We start from the raw sequence: 17,895 nt of genomic DNA on the forward strand, positions 1-17,895 counted from the left end.
AGCCAATCAGAACACCGCTACTTCGACCACCACTACAGCGACAATCTAGATGTTTTTTTTAATTTATTATTTTGGATAACAGGTTACAGAATCGCGCATTTCATGTAGTAGATACATACAAATGCAAAATCGTGTTTTTTTATTAGTTAACGTGATTCTAGACTATATATGAGCGGCTGGTCAACTACGCAAACACTCAACCATCAATTGATCACGAAGATCGAGGAGGAACAAACTACTTCCTCTTGCGTGTCGACGCGCCAGCCTTAGCTTTGGGTGCGCTGCCAGTCGATTTTTCAGCCTTGGCGACAGTTTCGGAGACGACCTCTTCCTCGACCTCCTCGACCTCCTCGTCGTCAGAGTCGCCACCCTGGCCAAATTCGTTGACACGCTTGTAGTCGACCTTGTACTTCCAGCCCTGGTAAAGCCAGACAAAGAAGATGACGTCATCTCTGAGAGTTGCAAGCCGGTGTAGCCATGGCATTTTGACGGTGAATGCAAACAGATCATCAATGAATGTGTTCAGGAATTTGTATGTCAACGCTTTTCCGGGCATATGGGCGACGGACTGCTAGAGTGTTAGTGGTGTATCCTTAAACAAGAGGCTTTGTACTAACCTTCAAGCGATAGTTGATATATAGACTGGGCACCATCATCAAGAAACCATAGGCGTAAACACTGCCTACAAGAGTCTCGATAATGAACGAGTACCAAGACTTGTGGCTCTCGTAGATAAGGCTATAAGCAGCATATGCACCCAGCAAGGGGATGGCGATAAGATATAGGTAATTAAAGGCAATCTCGTCGTACTCTTTAGTCTTTTGTTCCGTCTCACTGAGCTTGTGTTTGTCCTCGAAGCTGATGACATAAGGCAGGAATGACCAAGTCGAGTTTTGTGGGGGCGGACGTAGGCGGACGTCCACGGTTTTCGTGATTTTCCATGCCTCCAAAATAATACCAAAGCCTTGACTAGCGAGAATCATCCAAGAAGTGTTCTCGTTGTTGTCCATCAAGTAAAGGAAGATGATCGCCTGCATGAAAATGTTGGCGAGAATGGTGCGAACAGAGGTTCCCACGTTATCTTTCTTCTTGCGCCAGTGAGCCTTTTCAAAAGTTAGTGGAGGTAAACTATAGTTCCGATCGGTTCCTACTTACGATATCGTTCTTGAATGCAAGAGTCTCGAAAACCATGTGGAAAAGGCTGACAATAACGGTTGTGGCGAGAAGGTAGATATTGGTATCCAAAAGAATCTCCTTGATCATTTCGAATTCACTTCCATCACCCCCACCCGGAACCGACGCTCCACTAGCGGCGTTACGGGCGTTCTGCTTTGCACCCTCGTCCAGACTAGCCATCATACTAAATTTCCAGTTGTTCAGGTTGTTCAAAGTGATGCGGAGAGGCAAAGTTTCAACGGTAGAGTTGAGTTCGGTCATATGCGTCTTGAGCTGCCAGAAGGTGTTCAAAAACAAGATAGGGTAGTACCAGGTGTTTTGACCGGACTGGTCGCGAGCACCAGTGCTCTCAAGCTGCACGTATTGGCGGACGGCAGGGTGCATTTGCTGGTAGTTTGCCACGCCAGAATCAGGGATTAGGGACACGGTGAAGTTGGGGTGATAGTATGACGAAACCGAGTATTTTGGCGTGCCGTCTTCGATTTCCTCCTCTTCTTCGCCGCTTGCCAGGAGATTCTTACGCTTTGCAACTTTCTTCTTGGACAAGTATTGGTTCAAGGGGCGAACAAAGTGGATTGCAGTCTCGGGGCTGTAGTCACGGGCACCAGGGTCGATCTGGTTACCGCTCAAAGCAACGTAGAAATGCGCCCACAAGGTTCCATTCTGCTGCACCTGTTTTGGGACCTTGAAAGTGGTATCAATCTCGCGAGTGTCACTCCAATTACCGACGCCAAACTTTTTCTCCTCCAAAACGAGGGAATCCTTGGGGGCAGCCGCCAGGGGAGGCATTGAGACGGACGGAGACACGTAGATGCTGATATCCAAGGAGCTGTCAATCGGCCAGATAGGAGCAATGAGGTTGGGGATAGCATTGTAGTTCTCGATTTCGCTGCGCGAGGGACGGTCGATATAAGCGGGCACTTGACCAGTTTTCTGCCCCGGGACAGAAGCATCGGTCTTGTCCTTCTTGCTGTTCATGAATTGGTTCATCCCGAACTGAACCAGCAAGAATATGAGGAGGCCTTGAAGCGCGGCTTTCAAGCCGGACTATTCCTAAAGGTCAGCAGGGGACTCTTCAAGCAGCGCAGGGGCCTGGTACTCACGCCACCTCTAGACTCCGGCTCCTGTTGTTGCTCCGTTTGCTCCGGCATCTTTGACTGGTTTATGTCTGAAAGAAGAGAAACCAAGAACCTGGGAGATGGAAGGAGAAAAAGTCGCGAGTTGCGAACTTGCCACGGGATGGCGACGGGGCTTGGCGGCACCTTCCTCTTCTAGCTCTATCCATATTCCAATCGGGCTTGGCGCTTCCCCCACGTTCTAGAACTGTGAGCGTGCACTAGTTCACCCTCGCAGATTATACCAGCAAGTAGTTAATTAGTTACTACCGTGAAGAACGAAGTTTGCATTCGACTGCGATCCTCCTCAAGCCGGGAATTGGCTGCAGTTGAGAGACAGGACAGAGCCCAACAGGCAATGGGCTTGCTGGTCACGCCCACCTCGTCCCTATGAGGCTATGACGGAGCCCGACAAGCGATCGCATTTCCCCTCGCACGCTGAGCGTCGAGTATGGCTGATTTCGTCTGGCGATAGCCCAATTGGCTTGTATCTGGCTCGGCAGCTGCTTGCGCATGGAGACTGCGTTGTCAGTGGGCTGGTCCCGTCCGATCTTCTGCGCGACGAAAGGCGGCGCGATTATTTCCATGACTTTCTGGCCGAAGTCGAAAGCAACCATGAGAGCAACAACTGGAAAGACCGGTTTCGCCCGGTGATGCTAGATATAAGGTATGGAGAGGCTGTCTGTCCTACTTGGATGAATCGGGGTCGCTTACATTTGGGTATAGAAAGACGAGCGAGTGCCAAGCGGCGGTAGCTGAAGCTATAGAAGCCTTTGGCAGGCTTGACATTCTCCTCTGCTGCACGAGCCAGGCCATTGTCGGCACTGTTGAGGAACTGGCCGCATCAGAGAGGGCACTGGGCCTTGTGCGCGATCAATTTGAGACAAATTATTTCGGTCCTGTAAACCTCATCAAATCGGCATTGCCAGCGATGCGCAAACATGGAGCAGGGCATATACTGGTGCTATCTGGAATCAGTAAGACGCTGAATCTACTGTTATGCAGGCATTTTACTAACATACCTAAAGCGGCACATATTGGAACGCCCGGCCTAGGAGTATACTGTGCATCAGAATGGGCGTTGGAGGGTTTTTGCGATGTATGGCCTTTCTTCTCCTGCAAAACAAGTTTTCCTAACAATGGACCTACAGAGCATAGCTTATGAAATAGCACCTTCCAACATCAAAGTGACCATCCTCCAATGCAGCATGGAAATCCGGATCCTCACAAACCTCATCAGCAGCGTGCCTCCAATCCTACCAACCTACTCATCGTCCCAAAATAACGCCCCTCTCTTCCGCAATATACTGGACGGGCTTATATCTCGTCTCCCTCAATCTGACATAGCTGCTGCAAGCCCGGTGGCGCATCACGAATCCTCTACTATGGCTTCTGAGGCGGATCACCAGGGCCCCTTTTCCGCACCAGAAGTCGTCTCTATGTACCCACCGCTCAGCGCTGCGCATCTTGAAGCTCTTACATTGGAGACAGTGCACACGATCACCGCAGTCGGAGGTCATGAGAACCCACCATCGAGACATATTATTGGCGCAGAAGGGGTCGCTGCTGTCAAAGAGAAACTGAAAACCGTGAGTGAGGAGCTCGAAGACTTTGTACAATCTAGTTATTCGGTGAATATAGCTGGTAGTAATGAGGAACTTCATGAGGAGGGGATTTAGGGTTTGACAAGTTTTAACATTAAAATATGCCGGTTGAGCAATAATATTGATTGTAGACACTGTTTCCTTAAAAATAATCTAGGTTGTGTAATTCAATATCCCAAACACAGCATAAATTCGGCACTCTCTGCTTATCCAATATTCTGGCAACGAGAAGAGATTGACGGTATCCTTAAAAGTGAACACTATCTGTATGGGAGTGTTGTGGAGTCGTGGAAATCGGTTTGGCGCTCTGAACCTGCTGGAACCGACAGTAGAGTCAAAATCAAGTGATCTACCTAACAAAAATAAAAATTGAAAATAATAAATTAAGAAGTTTTAAGAGCCTACTATAAGCTAATTATTAAAAAAGAATAAAAGGGCTAAGATTATTTTAAAAAATATTTTAAGAGACAAAAAAATTAAGATTATAGATTTAAGATTTATATTTGGCTTTGATATAGAACTGGATGGCCATACTTTGTCCTCGTAGCCGCTCTGTAGATGAAAAACGAGTGTTTTGTGATGAAAATCGATGGGAATATAGAGTCTTAAAGAGATGAAGAAGGAGGATGAAGACAAGAGGAGAGGAAGACAAACGCTCAGAGATAGAGTGGGAATGCGTCGTTGAGTGATTAGTCACGTGACATAAATGGAAACCCATATTACCATTTATGAAAGATATGAACGGAAAGTGAGTAGACAAGTTAGATCCTTGTATTTTCAAATAGACCTATCAGATAAGACAATTTTGTTTTAAAACTATTACAATATAGTTTTATTGATCATAATTAATTAATTAAAATAGGTTTTTTACTAATTAGTTTCCGTCATATTACCTACTTTTTATTAGGAACTTTCTAACAATCGTTGCGAACCGCCTCACAACTCCAGTTTGCCACCCGCCGTGGTGTCACGAAACAAAATCTTTCGGGTCTAGTGTTTACTGCTGAAATTTGATGTACCAAGCCTGTCGCACTTCCCACAAACTGCCCATGTCCTGGTTATCTCGGTAACAGCGGATCTCCTTCCAGGCATTGCCATTCGATGGGTTGCTGACGCGGCCATCAATTTCATGGATCTTTTTCGTCAGCGCAGTAGGTCCCGCGATTCTGTGTAGCGTGGTTTCTAAAGGGCCAGGTGAATCGGAGACAGGCTCTGGCTTGGCTTGGAGCGGTTCCAAACCAGGTTGAGTAGGGGAGGCGACGTCAGGGTTTTGTTGTTCAGGCTGGTGCTGAGTTTCGGCCTGAGGATGCTCCAAAATTGTAGGAGGGCAGGGTGATGGCGATCTCCTTATTGACTCAGCAGGTTCATGACGAGAAAGAGCTGCTGGTGATTTGTTGGATCCTGCAGAATTCGAGGCAACCTCAATGGCACCTGCCAGGAAATTAGAAACATCCAGCCCAGGATACGTCTCTGCAGGGGCAGGCGTAGATTCTGGCTCTGTTTTTGGCGCGGGTTCTGCGTGAGGTATTATTTTGTTCTTTGTATGGCGCCCTGGAGATGGCGAAGAGTGTGCATCGATTTTCGCAGCCTTGGATCGGGTGGTTCTGGGGCCAACACTGGCTATTTTGCGCTTGTTTGATGCCCTTGCGGCTTTTTTAGGGCGCGAAACATCTTCCTTTGGAGGATCGAGGGAGATGTTTACTGGAGGCTTTTCGGTATCCTTGTCAACATTTCCAATTGGTCGATTTGAGGATTCGTGGCCATCATCTCTGGTAGCCTCAACGGGCAAGTCAAGAACTGGGTGATCTTGTTGGGCGTGGTTGTTTGATTCTGGGTTTTCAACCTGTCCAGAGTCTGCCTGAGGCTCATGGACTGTATTCGAATCAGAAGGTATTCGTTCTTCTAGTGGAATACTGTCTTCTGGATCTCGAGCTGTTAGACTGGAGAGAAAGGTGCGTTGACCAGCAGGTACTAGGAAGGATAGATTCGCGCCATCAATAGCTATGATCTATGGTCCTGTTAGGAGATACCAGCTTCACGCCGTTGACATGCTTACCTTGGTCTCCTTCTCAACAAGAACCTGCCCCGTCTTGCCAGTCCTTTTCGAAGAAACAAGGCGCGAATACTTCCAAACATCCCCCACACGCACAACCCCATGCTCGATTAGAGTCTTCAATTTGACCTTGGAGCTCTCGCCGGCAATGAGACCATGGTTGATCTTCTGCTTCTGGCCCCAGAACTGTTCAAACTCGCGCTCTTTAAAGTCATCGTATTTCCCCTCGGCGCGGTCCTGGACTGCCTGTTTTGCCTGGCGCTGCCATGCTGGTTTGTATCGCCCAGATTCTAGATCGGACTGAAAGTTACGCAGCGCGCCTCGCCAGTTGTTATCGTAGCGAAGGAAATCATCTGGTAACGCTGGGATTTTGGCATCGGGATTATCAGGATCGGGATCCGGGTTGGGATGTATGTGCGTTGGTAGTAGTGATAAGAGATGTTTTTTCTCCTCTTCGTCGAGACATTCCCAAGCTTTGGGGTTGGAGAATAGCTTCTGCGGAGAAGTTAGTGTCTCTACTTTATCCTATCTGCCACGGAAATCCACATACAACAAGATCCGCGTTGACCAGAGCCGATTTCGGATTCGTCATGAGATAGTCCTCTCCCCAGTTACCCCTTTTGGTTGGCCTCGCAGCAGCATTTTGCTTCTGCTTCGGCGCTGATGGCATAGCTTCAAGTGGAGGAGAAAGAGCTAAGGCGGCATCACGACTCCGTTGTTGGAGGGGTGAAGATTTTCTAGAGCATATCTGATCCTGGAGGGGGTTTTGTGTGTCGCAGCGCCCGAAGCAGCTCACAATGACGTGTCGGTATCTTTTCCCTTTGTTTGCAAGCTCAAGTGAATAATGACTGTCTGGTCGCGTTGCGTAGCTGTCGGAGATGAGCGATATCGCCGTCATGCGGCGCTCACCGCCTTACGTCTAGGTGGCATTTTGGGCCAGGGAGCTTCAGCGCCGAGGCATCTCTACAACCTATTTCTCGCGGAACAGTCTTTTCTTTACAGGGAAGATATTTCGCCAGTTTCCTTTTAAACGTCACGGCCAAAGGACAAGAATCAACATGGTCAAATCCACGCAAATTGCGCGGCTGGATGGTATGCACCCCAACGGATGCGATCAGAGGGGGTAAACGGAGACTGACAATGATGAACAGGCCTCATGCTGGCTGCTTCTGTAGACGATGAACAGGTATGTTGTGGAATATTTAGTCCATGAAGCGAACGCAATTGCTCACGAATTACTAGGCAGAAGGCGAGTTGGCAGAGGTGAAATCCCAGACAAAGATGATATTTCGACGCCTGAGCCGGAACTCAGCCCAGGAGGCCAGTATTGAATCGGGGCAATACAGTTTACAGTACGTGGACGCGCTACATCTACAGCATATCACAAAAAAATAACCAACCCTTGTTCAGCTACATCATCAAAGATGACGTCTGTTTCCTATGCATATGCGACAGATCCTACCCACGAAAGCTCGCGTTTACCTATCTCGCGGACCTTGCCACAGAATTCACCACTACATACTCTGCATCACAGTACCACTCGCCCAATCTGCGTCCGTACGCGTTTGTCGAATTCGACACGTTCATCCAGCGCACCAAGGGCACGTATCAGAACAGCCGCGCGGCGGCCAACCTGGACAAGCTGAACGACGAGCTCCGCGATGTCACCAAGGTCATGACGAAAAACATCGAAGACTTGCTGTATCGGGGTGACAGTCTGGAGCGCATGGGTGAGATGTCAGGCCGTCTGCGGGAGGACAGTTTGAAATACCGCAGAGCCGCTGTGCGTATCAACTGGGAACTTCTACTAAAGCAGGTGAGTTGCTGCGTATATATGCCGTGTGTATCGGAAGAAAAACTAACGGGTTCCAGTACGGGCCGTTTGCTGGAGTCGGATTCGTTATGCTCGTTTTGATTTGGTGGCGTTTCTTTTGATTGATATCCCGGATTGAACAATATCTCGTATGGATGGATGTAATGTATGCATAGCGAATGTATAAATGGGCCACGAATTTTCTTTGTATGATTGATACCATCGACACGTCAAATACTGTAAGACTGAAGGATGCTCAAATCTCATCTTCCTCCTCGTCAAAGTCGTCTTCTTCTCCCATGTCGTACAGGATTCGCCCTCCCTCTCCAGGACCACCGCCCTTTTGCGCATCAAAATAAGGCAACACTACGCCTTCTCTGTCGCGGCGCTGGCGCTCGGTTAGCTTCAATTCAAAAGTAGACCCAGGCTCCTCGTCTTCTGGCGCGCCATCGTCCTCGGCCCGTTGGAAAAGAGGATGGTCGTCTAGCAAGGTGACCACCTCTTTCAACTCTTGCGGCAGATACCGACTAGCCGAGGGAAGATGATACCACTCGACGACGCCACGTCCGCTTTTACGTCGGTGCTCCATCTCGATCACAATTCCGCCGCTCGCGCGCTCTGAGCCGTCGACCTTGCCCAGAATAACGCCCTCTTGCTCTTCTTCTAAACCAAAAACGGGGGCCGCGAGACTCCGATCCCGAGCAGATTTTTGCGCGAGAATATGCGCCAGGTTGTGGAGGGTGATGATAGTTGTGGCTAGATAACTCAGGAGGGAAAAGTCAGATGGAGCGTAGGGCTGGCGCTGCTTGATTCCGACAATGTCGCGGTGATATGTCACGACCAGCGATGTTTGGATTTGTGCCGATGCATTGCTCGGCGCAACGAGCGAACCCAGGTAGGATGGTAGATGTATTCCTGGCTTGCTCAGAAGAGGGTTCACGCTATCAATGATGATCAGGCGTCCTGGATTCGTCAGTCAGTCAACCGAATAGAGCGACAAGGCATCTTGGTTCTTACTCCGAGTCGAACCAGCAGACGAAGATGCAGCAGTGATCTCCTTGGCCAGGTCGGCGGGTTTCTTTCGTTGCGCAAAGACGAAGCAGTCAACGCCATGGGGCTTTTTAAGGGTCTCGAATGAGACGAATATAACATGCACTTTTGATAACTAAACACGAGGTTCAGCGTATACTCCGAAATTATTATATACTAAGTCATACCTGTGCGCGTCGTATATACTCCTTCAACAGGGGTCTGGCAGGCTGCCCGAGCGAGTCCAAGACCAGCGTCAGCGGGGAAGCCGTGTCCCTCAGGCTGAGCAGTTTGGATATTAAAAGCAGGTTGTGCGTGCGGCGATGCGATAGGCTGTTCCTGGAGGACATTTTGTTCTGGATGTCAACCGGTGCAACAGGAATTATGTTGGTAGCAGCGACTGACGTTGTTGGAGAAAAGATTTAATCGTGGTGGGGAAATAATATCTGGAGCTGCGGCGGTGCGGGCCGCGGCTCAACTACATACATTAATTGATGTTCTGATTTTACATTAATGCTAAAAGAATTGCTAAATAACGAGTAGATAGACATAGCACTACTATTCTAGAAATCAATTATGTACTAACTATTTTAGCACTTGCAGCATTGAAAGAGCCTTGGTACTAGATAGACGGATCGTCCAACCAGAAGCAAATACACAAAAAGCATGTCTAAAAAACGGGCTATTCCGAAATAAGAACAATATTTTAATGGCATGTAGAAATATTATTGCTGCCTGGAGAGGGTCCAATGAGAAACACATATTGCAGTACAGATCCCGAATTTGCTAGACGAGATGAAATATTGTTGCCTGGATCAGGATCGTTTCAACTAAGCGTCCAGTAGTGTCGACTGGGTAAATTATGACCAATCGCTGAATCCCAAATCCGCCACGTCTTTAAATCCACCGTGGTTGAAGGTTTTTCTGTCCGAGATATTATGCTTTTAGTGAATCGGGACATCGGTAGCACAAAGACTGGTAAATGAAACAAACAGGCTGCACGACTGAATTGGTGTTGTGTGTCATACCGGAATCTATCGCAAAAGTTATTATTGTTGTTATTATTATTATTCCAGGTTTAAAAACGATATCGAGGCTAATTCTCCAGGTTGTCGATCAGAGAGCTTGGCAAAGCTTGTCCTCGATCCCGGTCCCGTAGCTCCATCAAGATTCAAAGTCAGCCGGAATCCATGCCAATAAGGGTAAGCTATGTATGTCTCTCGCTAATTTGACCTTTTTTGCGTGATTAAAAGAGGCCGCCAGAGTCGACCAGTCGGTGGGGATCTCCTGTTACACGTCTGTACGGTAAGAAACAGTGGGTAACTGTAAATTACGGTCACGTATTGAGCATATTACAGCGATACTCGGATTATAAAGCTTCTTAGATGGCTTTGGACGGATTCTTCCTGCATCAGTAACTATTTCCAAGTGCATTTTGGTCAAAGCTAAGCCAAAGACTGGAGTGATCGTACTTGTTATGCATGCCTGCTCAGCCTTCGATGACTTGTTCGTCGTCTATACTGTCAGCCAGCCAATTGCAAACATCAGTCTGCAGAAAGGGGCCAACAGGCTGAGCTCAGTTTCGAATACGGATAGTTACAACCGCCAAATATTACAGTCCATGCAACAGGGGTAGGTATAGTTCAGATACGACATGCGGCGTATATAGTTGGCTTAGACGAGACGCTAGCCAATTCAAGCTTTGTATAGTGTTTTTGAGGCAATCGATTCGTGCGGTTTCAACCGGCTGGTCTTCTTTTGCTATAGCCTGTTTCAGCCGTAGCTTACATATCCTCGGCAAATTTTTCAGTTTGTGGTACACGTATTTTAAGAATGACACATCCGATGCCCAATTTCAGCCGCCCTTGGCTAGTATGAGGCTCTGTAATGTAATTACGACCACGGAAGGCTCTGTATACCAATATCCCTCATTCCTAATAATCAGGTTCGTGACTATATCATCTGGTGCTGATATCTAGGGTCTTCAATAATAGACACAAACTGTAAAAAGTAGAATTAACCTCGAATACACATATGTCCTGATCCGTACTAGCGCGTATCATTACCAGGCCCCCGCCGCCATACCAAGACGAGACTCCGACATTCATGCATCTCTTTCCTTCGTCGACCCTGCGACGTGATCTGATCTGATCTTTCATCCCAATATTCCTTTTTTTTAAATCCCATCTTCACTTCGCATGCCAAGGTCCAAGATCCTCGCCGGCGCAGTACATCTCGGCCGGCGAGCCGTACGCCGCAGGTGCTCGATTGGCTCGACCCTGTTCATCGCCTTCTTCTGCACCCCGCTCTTCCTGTACGTGCTACTAGGCAGCTTTCTCGCGGGAGATCCTCGTCTGGTGCCGCATGCAATCCGCAATGCGCGCAATATCTTGCTGGTTACCGCGCATCCGGACGACGAGTGTTTGTTTTTCAGCCCGAGCATTCTGCAGAGCTGGGGGACGCCGAATGTGAACCGCCATATACTTGTTTTGTCCAGTGGTAAGTTTCCATTTGTTGATAAACGGAAATAAACAATAACTAAATGATGCTCCAGGAAACCATGAAGGCCTGGGAGACCAGCGACGCGCTGAAGCCAAGGCTTCGTGCGCCGAACTAGGCATTGTCGACGACAAGTGCGTCATCCTAGAGAACAAAAACCTGCAAGACAACCCGCACGAATGGTGGGACGAGAAGCTCATCGAGCGCATTGTCGAGCGCCATGTCAAGGACTGGCACATTGACCTGATCATCACTTTTGATGAGTATGGTATCTCCGGGCATGTCAACCACCGGTCTGTCAGCAACGGGGTGCGCAAGTTCTCCGCTGATCATGACCATAATCCTCCCGCGTATGCGGTGCAGACCAAATTCGTGCTGAGAAAGTACGCGTCGCTGGCCGACCTGGTTTTGACCTCGTTCCCCTTTGCTGGTCGGATTCTGCGCGCCATCTTCACTGCCGCACCGGATGGGTATGCGACGCCGGTGCCGGTGCCGGGCAAGGCTGTGTTGCCTCCGCTGGGCGGCGATGTCTATGGCGACAGGGCTCTGATTGTGACTAGTTGGGGCCAGTATTTGCAAGGCCGGACAGCCTTTAAGCAGCACGCTTCTCAGTACTCGTGGGACCGAGTGCTGTATCTGGTGCTTAGTCGGTATATGTGGTTTAATGATCTGAGAAGGATGTGACGAGCATAGTATCTACATGGATTTTTTTTCTCTCCGGTGATATCGTGATACCAGGTTTATGTTATATAGTCTATATTAAGTGTTTAGTTTAAAGATCTATGAAGACTTGCATGTGATCTGTTCAATCTGTATTCAATTGTCGCAAGAATAAAATCCAATATATTAACCATATCAAGTACATGTAAAATTTCCAGTATGAATAATTTACACTCAAAAAATATCCACATGTCAGTGAGAATAGGACGACAAAAGACAAGAGGGTATCCACCCCATATGAAAAAATATCGCTAAATGCGAAGATAGAAATAAATCCAAACCCAAATGGCTAGATGTAAAGTGAAAGAGAGAGGGGGGGAAAAAAAAGAAAGAAAAAAATCACGCCTCCTTGATGGAATCCACATCATCCTCAACATGCCCACTCCAAAATTTCCTCTTTCGGGAAGGATGATTACTGCAACGTTTCCGATGATGGCGGCAAGCGAAACAGATCGCCAGCAACGACCCCGTCAAAAACGAGACGACAACAACCAGAACAATTATCGGGCCCTTGCGCGGATGTCCCAGTGAATTAATCAAAAATGCGTCGGAACTGTGCCAGGACGACGAGCCCAGGTGCCGAAACAGCGGGGTGTCGACGAAGCCGTTGAGCATGTGTAGTCGGCGGTTGTTCTCTATGCCGCCGAGTATGCGGATTGCAGTGCGGGATTGTTGGAGGGTGAATATCGTGCTGTAGGTGGTTGCTGCATTAGTAGAGGTATATAGAGAGAGGTTTCTTTTGACAGAGTCTTACGAAGCATAGTGACAGCCGGTGCTGAACATGACAGTCACATACGGAAGAAAGAACCACGACCGGTTATAAGCAGCGAGGTTATCGACAAGAGAGCGCACAAACGAGTTTTCCGGGCTGGCCATCATGAAGCCAACAGAGAAGCCCGTAGGATGAGCGGCCGGGGCGACAAAGTCGAATCGTCTCAGGGGTCCCAGACTCCGTTTACATGTGAGATCAAAGTCGAGAACGACGCCTGGTGGGTATGTCAGAATTGCCACAGGCCACTCACTATTTGGAGTATTCAGATGGACATACCGCCGTGTTTATGCAGCACCATATACCGCAACGCGTCAACCCTTTCCACCGGATACCGATAGCTATCCCACACATGCTTCAAGTGTGGAAACTCGCTAGCAACAAACTCCTCCGCATTCCCATCTTCCCAGAGAAACGCCTTCCAGTGCCCGTGGTACTTGATACACTCAGCCCGTGCCGCAACCCACTCTTCGCGCGGCGGGTTTGGACCTAGACTGATATGATGCAGAATCGGTGGGACAAGGTCTTCGTACTGCGGCCCAGCAGTGGTCTGGTTAGCCCCGTAGCTGGCAAAGGTCACGTCAAAGTTGTCCTGCTCGTGCGAGATGTAGGATTGAGAAGCGCTGCGATGCCAGCGGCCGGGGAGGGAGGCCAGATTGATGAACAGACCGAGTAGAGGAAGCCACCATCGCTGGGACAGGAAGAGCAGCGTGCACGAGAAAAGGAGCAGTTTGGTCCACGAGCAGGCCATGGCTTAAACTGTACGCTGATCTGCCTCCTCACATGTCCTGGCGAGCAGAGATGGGGTTATATGGATATAGCGAGCGTGCTCGATAAAAGAACGGGTTGGACGAGCTCAAAAAGGAATACAGGCAAAAGAAGTCAATTGACGGCAGAAGCCCCGCCAGGACTGGCTTATGGCTATATATGTCGTACCATCTTGACTCGTCCTGGACCCTGGGCTTATACCATAACCATCACGCTGCACGCTAGTAACGTACCGAACCCGAAATTACACCTCCGAAATACCGTGACAGTCTCAAGCTGTTCCGAGTTCGTATTTTATCAAGCAGGCGGGGCGTAATTAAGTTAGGGTTCAGTTCTAATACTCGAGGTGATATAAATAGAACTTAACCAGGCAGCAATGATAATGTATGAGGACTGCCCAAGCCAACATTAGTAGTGTTAAGACATTGAACACATGGATCAGAATCAATATTGAATGTTCCAGACAATCATCTTCAATTAGAATCTAAACGGGTCAAAAGATTCGTTTTCTGCTCACTGATATCGACACAAAACATATATGCAACGTGGGTATAAGAGGGAATCGACAATGTGAATAAACGCCGGTTCCGAGCAATGATCGCCAATATCCTCTATCTATTAATCACCTTCTTTGGCCGCGTATTTTTCTTATTTCTGTTTTTTTCTCTGTTTTTTTGTTGTTCTTTTTTCCTTTTTCATGTTTTGGACCAGTCCTTGCAAAGGCCAAGAAACGTTCGACAGAACTTCCCCATCTCAACCCGCAGGTTGAATCCCTTCCAAGACCCTTGAGCAAGATGCTGGAGACGTGCGTCTGGATCGTTCAGTGGTTTCGACCCCATATTTCCGTATGGGCCGCGTCCCGGACTGTACTCATGGTTAGCTACTAATTGAATAGTTTGTCAAAACAGGCGTCGCATACCTAAAGCCAGTGATGGGTAAAATCATGATGTCGTCCACCAACTTGCTTCTACCGCCATCGTACAGGCCCGTCAACGCATTCCATCTAAGGCCAACCCGGTCTTCTAGCCAATCCTGTGTAACTTCTGTTATAGCCGAGGGGCCAGTCAGAACAAGGGGGTCGGCATAATAAAGCTCCTGCGAGGCGGCAGATGTTGTCAAATTTCCTTCGTGGTGAACTGCAACCTCGTCGAGATAAGCGTGTAGCCGGTCCATAAAGCGCGACAAAACTGGGTGGCCGGGGGCAGTGGCCAGAGCCCATTGGGTCAATTGGACAGGGTTCGTATAACCCATTCGCCAGTAGTCATCAGTTTCAGGAGGACAGTCGGCTTCAATTCCGAAGATCGCCCTGACTGGCTTGGTCGAGTTGTAGTGGGACCCTGTCACTGGGTCGTCCCACGGCTCCAAGTCATTGCGCCCAATCCAAGTCGCCGGCGACCGTAACGGATGGGTGTCGACATCTCCGTACTATGACACAGCCGTTAGCAGATGAACGAGCCAGGTAGAAGGAGAGAACTTACAATGCCTCCAATGTATTTCGAAACCATGATGCGGAAAACGTCCGACTTTTCCACCATTCGGGGCAAGGCGGAGAACTGGTCGATGAATCGAGGCTCATACTCCTCCAAGAATCGATAGATGCCCTCGTCGTCCCACAAAAGGTACGCCATGGGTGTGCTTACGGCGTGTTCAAGCCATATCTCCACGCTATCACTGACCAGCTCCGGCCAGGTATCGACCTGTGTGTTCTTCCACGTCTGGTGCACGATCAAAGGGATCTCCGAGCGAGAAATGAACTGATCTGTGCTGGTATCAATCACGCGGGACAAGAGCCGTGCGGCTTCTATAATGGTTGTGGGTTTCGGATCCGATGCCGACGTCCAGGTAGGAGGGATGTAAAAGGCTGTTTTGAGGAAAGGGTCAGCACAGTCGAAAATAGTAGGCAAGAAAGCAAAGAAAAGCCAAAATTACCTCCTCCTTTGACATCCGACATGTGTATGTGTTTGTAGAGCAATGGGTGTTTCGCCTCCAAATCGCTGTGAGGCTGCACGTCATGATTATCTTCCCGAGAGGACACGATTGACAGCGACACCATGCAGAAGATTATAGAGACAATGGCAAGGCGCTGCCAGCGGCGTCGAAAGACTCCCATGAGTCCCATTGTTTAGAAGAAAAGAGAAGAAAAGGAAGAAAAGAAGAAAAAGGGAGTCGGGTGAAAGGACCGTTGGGGCCTCAAGTAGATCGGACGGAGTGCGACGCGGGATTCGTCCAGTCTATCAGTCTGCCAGTGAGGAAGTTGGGGGGGTAAAGAACGCTATCGCGACATTCCGGTGATTGAGCGAAGAGGAAAGAAAACGAAACACGCAGTGCCGGAGAAGACTGCGCGGTCAAGGAGCGGCACGGGGGGGCGTGAGTGGGAGGCTGAAGGAGAGGACTGGGGAAGGAACTTTGGCACGCCTGCCAGGCGGACTCCTATCCTGGGTCCCCTCGAGATGCCAAGCCCCCAAACAGGCTAGCGTGCGGAAGAACCGCGCGGCGGCGGAAAACGGCCAATCAGCAGCGGCATTGGGGGCTGCCCAGTCGCGTCCCCCCAGATAGCGGGCATATGATTGGCTGCAGATGAGGTGTGGGGACACGGTACAAAAATAAGCGGCCGGTGATGTAATGGGGGCGCGCGCACACTGCCTCAACACTAACAGTACTCGGGCTGCATACTGCATACTGTACTAAATAATAACAGCAGTGAAGTCACTGCATGGGCGGTGCAAAGTTTATTCTTATCAGCTGAATCATGCAGGCCATCTTTCTGACACGCCGTACACATTATTGTACATACAGACAGAATAGGTGAATTGTACTTCTTCTTTTGGACTGTTTCCAATTTCTTCCAGATATCATTATTATGAGACAATAATCATTAAAATGTAAAATCTTACTGGCAAATGTTATTTCTCCCTCCTACCACGTTGCAACTCTTAATAATATATAATGTTAATTAATATTGATATGCACCCCGTGGTCATATAGTTCGCCCGAATCATGCCTCAGGCAGAAAGTGCGTCTCCGGCCCGCACAGTCCAGCGTAGAATTTTCCAGCAAAGCTTGTTCCTTCGACAGCCTAAGGAAATGCGAGTCAAACAACCCCTGTTGAAAGAAACACCTCGACCATGTCATGAAGCGCACCAAAACAAAAATACCTGCATAGTAATCGTCAGCGGCATATTGTTCCCCTGAACAAATACACAGAACAACGAATCAAAGGACCGTTGCCAGTCCTGACAACAGATCAAAAAATGGCTGAACCGCCAGCGAAGCGGGCTCGTCGAACTGATAGCTCAGCCATGTGGGATGCAAATGACCAGAGACAGCGAATTTCTCCCCCACCCGAGAAGAGGCCAGACCGAAGCTCCAGACCAGAAGATTCTCGGAAGACAGGCAAAGACGACCGCCGGTATCGCTCGCGCTCGCGTGACAGGCCCGTTCGACGAAGAGAAAGCAGCAGATCGCGCGACAGATATGACCGGACTCGCGACCGCGATGACGGCAGGCGAGAATTGAAGAAAGACTCGAGAGGCCAGAGAGAGCGCGACCGAAGTCTCAGCGCAGACCGGTACCAAAGCAGACGCGGTATGTTCCTACCTTTTCTTTACAAAAAAAAAAATGCAACTAACAATATAAAACTAGGTTACGGCTCGAGATCAGAGAGGCCTGATAGGTCGCGGTCACCGCGTAACGGTACTTTTGCGCGATCCCGAAGCCCTCCCCCTCGTGCCCCTAGAGGAGGCCGAAGAGACGATAGACGAGATCCCAGAGCCCCTCCTGATGATCGCCGCGCAAACGGGGTCTCGAGCAAACAGGCCCGGGTTCGAGATGAAGACGACAATGTCGACGCGATGGACGAAAGCGAAGACCCCGACGACATTGATGCTATTATGCGGAGAGCCGTTGGTTTCACGAGGTTCAAAAGCACCAAAAACACAAAGGTCCCCGGGAACGATATCTACGGCGTGCGCAAGGAAACGACAACCCAGTACAGACAGTATATGAATCGTACCGGTGGATTCAACAGGCCTCTCAGTCCCGGCAAATAGTCATTTCTCGCGCATGTTGCAAATTTGCTGCTGGCGCTTCATTTTATGGACAGCCTAGCAAACCTATTGAAGCATGACTGGAGTTTGGAGTTATATAATTTTCTTGTCTACTATTGTTGGGCACATTGATAGCGCATCCTTCGATTAAGAGAATAAGAAACATACCCTCTCTTGCAGAAGAGAACATTTTTATTTGGACAAATGAAAATTCATTACCATTAATGCTACTTGTATCTCATTAGATTATTGTTTGCATTGTTTCTACTAGAACAACACGCAGTGTCGATCGTGCAAGTTCGG

General features: G+C 48.8%; 9 protein-coding genes across 9 annotated transcripts; 4 read left to right on the forward strand and 5 right to left on the reverse strand.

Moving 5' to 3' along the window:
• Positions 1–235: 235 nt before the first annotated feature.
• TRUGW13939_04193 (uncharacterized protein) lies at positions 236–2,327 on the reverse strand (the record flags this gene model as incomplete). The annotated part of the gene is made up of 4 exons (XM_035487370.1): positions 236–568; positions 618–1,103; positions 1,156–2,223; positions 2,280–2,327. The coding sequence occupies 4 exons, from the start codon at positions 2,325–2,327 to the stop codon at positions 236–238; spliced, it is 1,935 nt and encodes a 644-aa protein (XP_035343263.1).
• Positions 2,328–2,689: 362 nt separating this feature from the next.
• TRUGW13939_04194 (uncharacterized protein) lies at positions 2,690–3,970 on the forward strand (the record flags this gene model as incomplete). Its single annotated transcript, XM_035487371.1, has 4 exons — positions 2,690–2,958; positions 3,018–3,268; positions 3,320–3,390; positions 3,443–3,970. 4 exons carry the CDS (start codon positions 2,690–2,692, stop codon positions 3,968–3,970), a joined length of 1,119 nt encoding a protein of 372 aa, XP_035343264.1.
• A 922-nt stretch (positions 3,971–4,892) lies between these two features.
• On the reverse strand, positions 4,893–6,618 carry TRUGW13939_04195 (uncharacterized protein; the record flags this gene model as incomplete). Its single annotated transcript, XM_035487372.1, has 3 exons — positions 4,893–5,903; positions 5,952–6,443; positions 6,499–6,618. 3 exons carry the CDS (start codon positions 6,616–6,618, stop codon positions 4,893–4,895), a joined length of 1,623 nt encoding a protein of 540 aa, XP_035343265.1.
• A 388-nt stretch (positions 6,619–7,006) lies between these two features.
• TRUGW13939_04196 (uncharacterized protein) lies at positions 7,007–7,883 on the forward strand (the record flags this gene model as incomplete). The annotated part of the gene is made up of 5 exons (XM_035487373.1): positions 7,007–7,040; positions 7,100–7,134; positions 7,191–7,300; positions 7,359–7,764; positions 7,821–7,883. The coding sequence occupies 5 exons, from the start codon at positions 7,007–7,009 to the stop codon at positions 7,881–7,883; spliced, it is 648 nt and encodes a 215-aa protein (XP_035343266.1).
• Positions 7,884–8,017: 134 nt separating this feature from the next.
• TRUGW13939_04197 (uncharacterized protein) lies at positions 8,018–9,140 on the reverse strand (the record flags this gene model as incomplete). Its single annotated transcript, XM_035487374.1, has 3 exons — positions 8,018–8,724; positions 8,779–8,926; positions 8,979–9,140. 3 exons carry the CDS (start codon positions 9,138–9,140, stop codon positions 8,018–8,020), a joined length of 1,017 nt encoding a protein of 338 aa, XP_035343267.1.
• Positions 9,141–10,988: 1,848 nt separating this feature from the next.
• Positions 10,989–11,973, forward strand: TRUGW13939_04198 (uncharacterized protein; the record flags this gene model as incomplete). Its single annotated transcript, XM_035487375.1, has 2 exons — positions 10,989–11,289; positions 11,345–11,973. 2 exons carry the CDS (start codon positions 10,989–10,991, stop codon positions 11,971–11,973), a joined length of 930 nt encoding a protein of 309 aa, XP_035343268.1.
• A 375-nt stretch (positions 11,974–12,348) lies between these two features.
• Positions 12,349–13,529, reverse strand: TRUGW13939_04199 (uncharacterized protein; the record flags this gene model as incomplete). Its single annotated transcript, XM_035487376.1, has 3 exons — positions 12,349–12,700; positions 12,764–12,995; positions 13,058–13,529. The coding sequence occupies 3 exons, from the start codon at positions 13,527–13,529 to the stop codon at positions 12,349–12,351; spliced, it is 1,056 nt and encodes a 351-aa protein (XP_035343269.1).
• A 712-nt stretch (positions 13,530–14,241) lies between these two features.
• On the reverse strand, positions 14,242–15,665 carry TRUGW13939_04200 (uncharacterized protein; the record flags this gene model as incomplete). Its single annotated transcript, XM_035487377.1, has 4 exons — positions 14,242–14,410; positions 14,466–14,971; positions 15,025–15,407; positions 15,476–15,665. The coding sequence occupies 4 exons, from the start codon at positions 15,663–15,665 to the stop codon at positions 14,242–14,244; spliced, it is 1,248 nt and encodes a 415-aa protein (XP_035343270.1).
• A 1,132-nt stretch (positions 15,666–16,797) lies between these two features.
• TRUGW13939_04201 (uncharacterized protein) lies at positions 16,798–17,595 on the forward strand (the record flags this gene model as incomplete). Its single annotated transcript, XM_035487378.1, has 2 exons — positions 16,798–17,131; positions 17,189–17,595. The coding sequence occupies 2 exons, from the start codon at positions 16,798–16,800 to the stop codon at positions 17,593–17,595; spliced, it is 741 nt and encodes a 246-aa protein (XP_035343271.1).
• Positions 17,596–17,895: the final 300 nt, after the last annotated feature.

The sequence above is a fragment of the Talaromyces rugulosus genome, chromosome II, assembly GCF_013368755.1.
Source record: "Talaromyces rugulosus chromosome II, complete sequence".
NCBI lineage: Eukaryota > Fungi > Ascomycota > Eurotiomycetes > Eurotiales > Trichocomaceae > Talaromyces > Talaromyces rugulosus.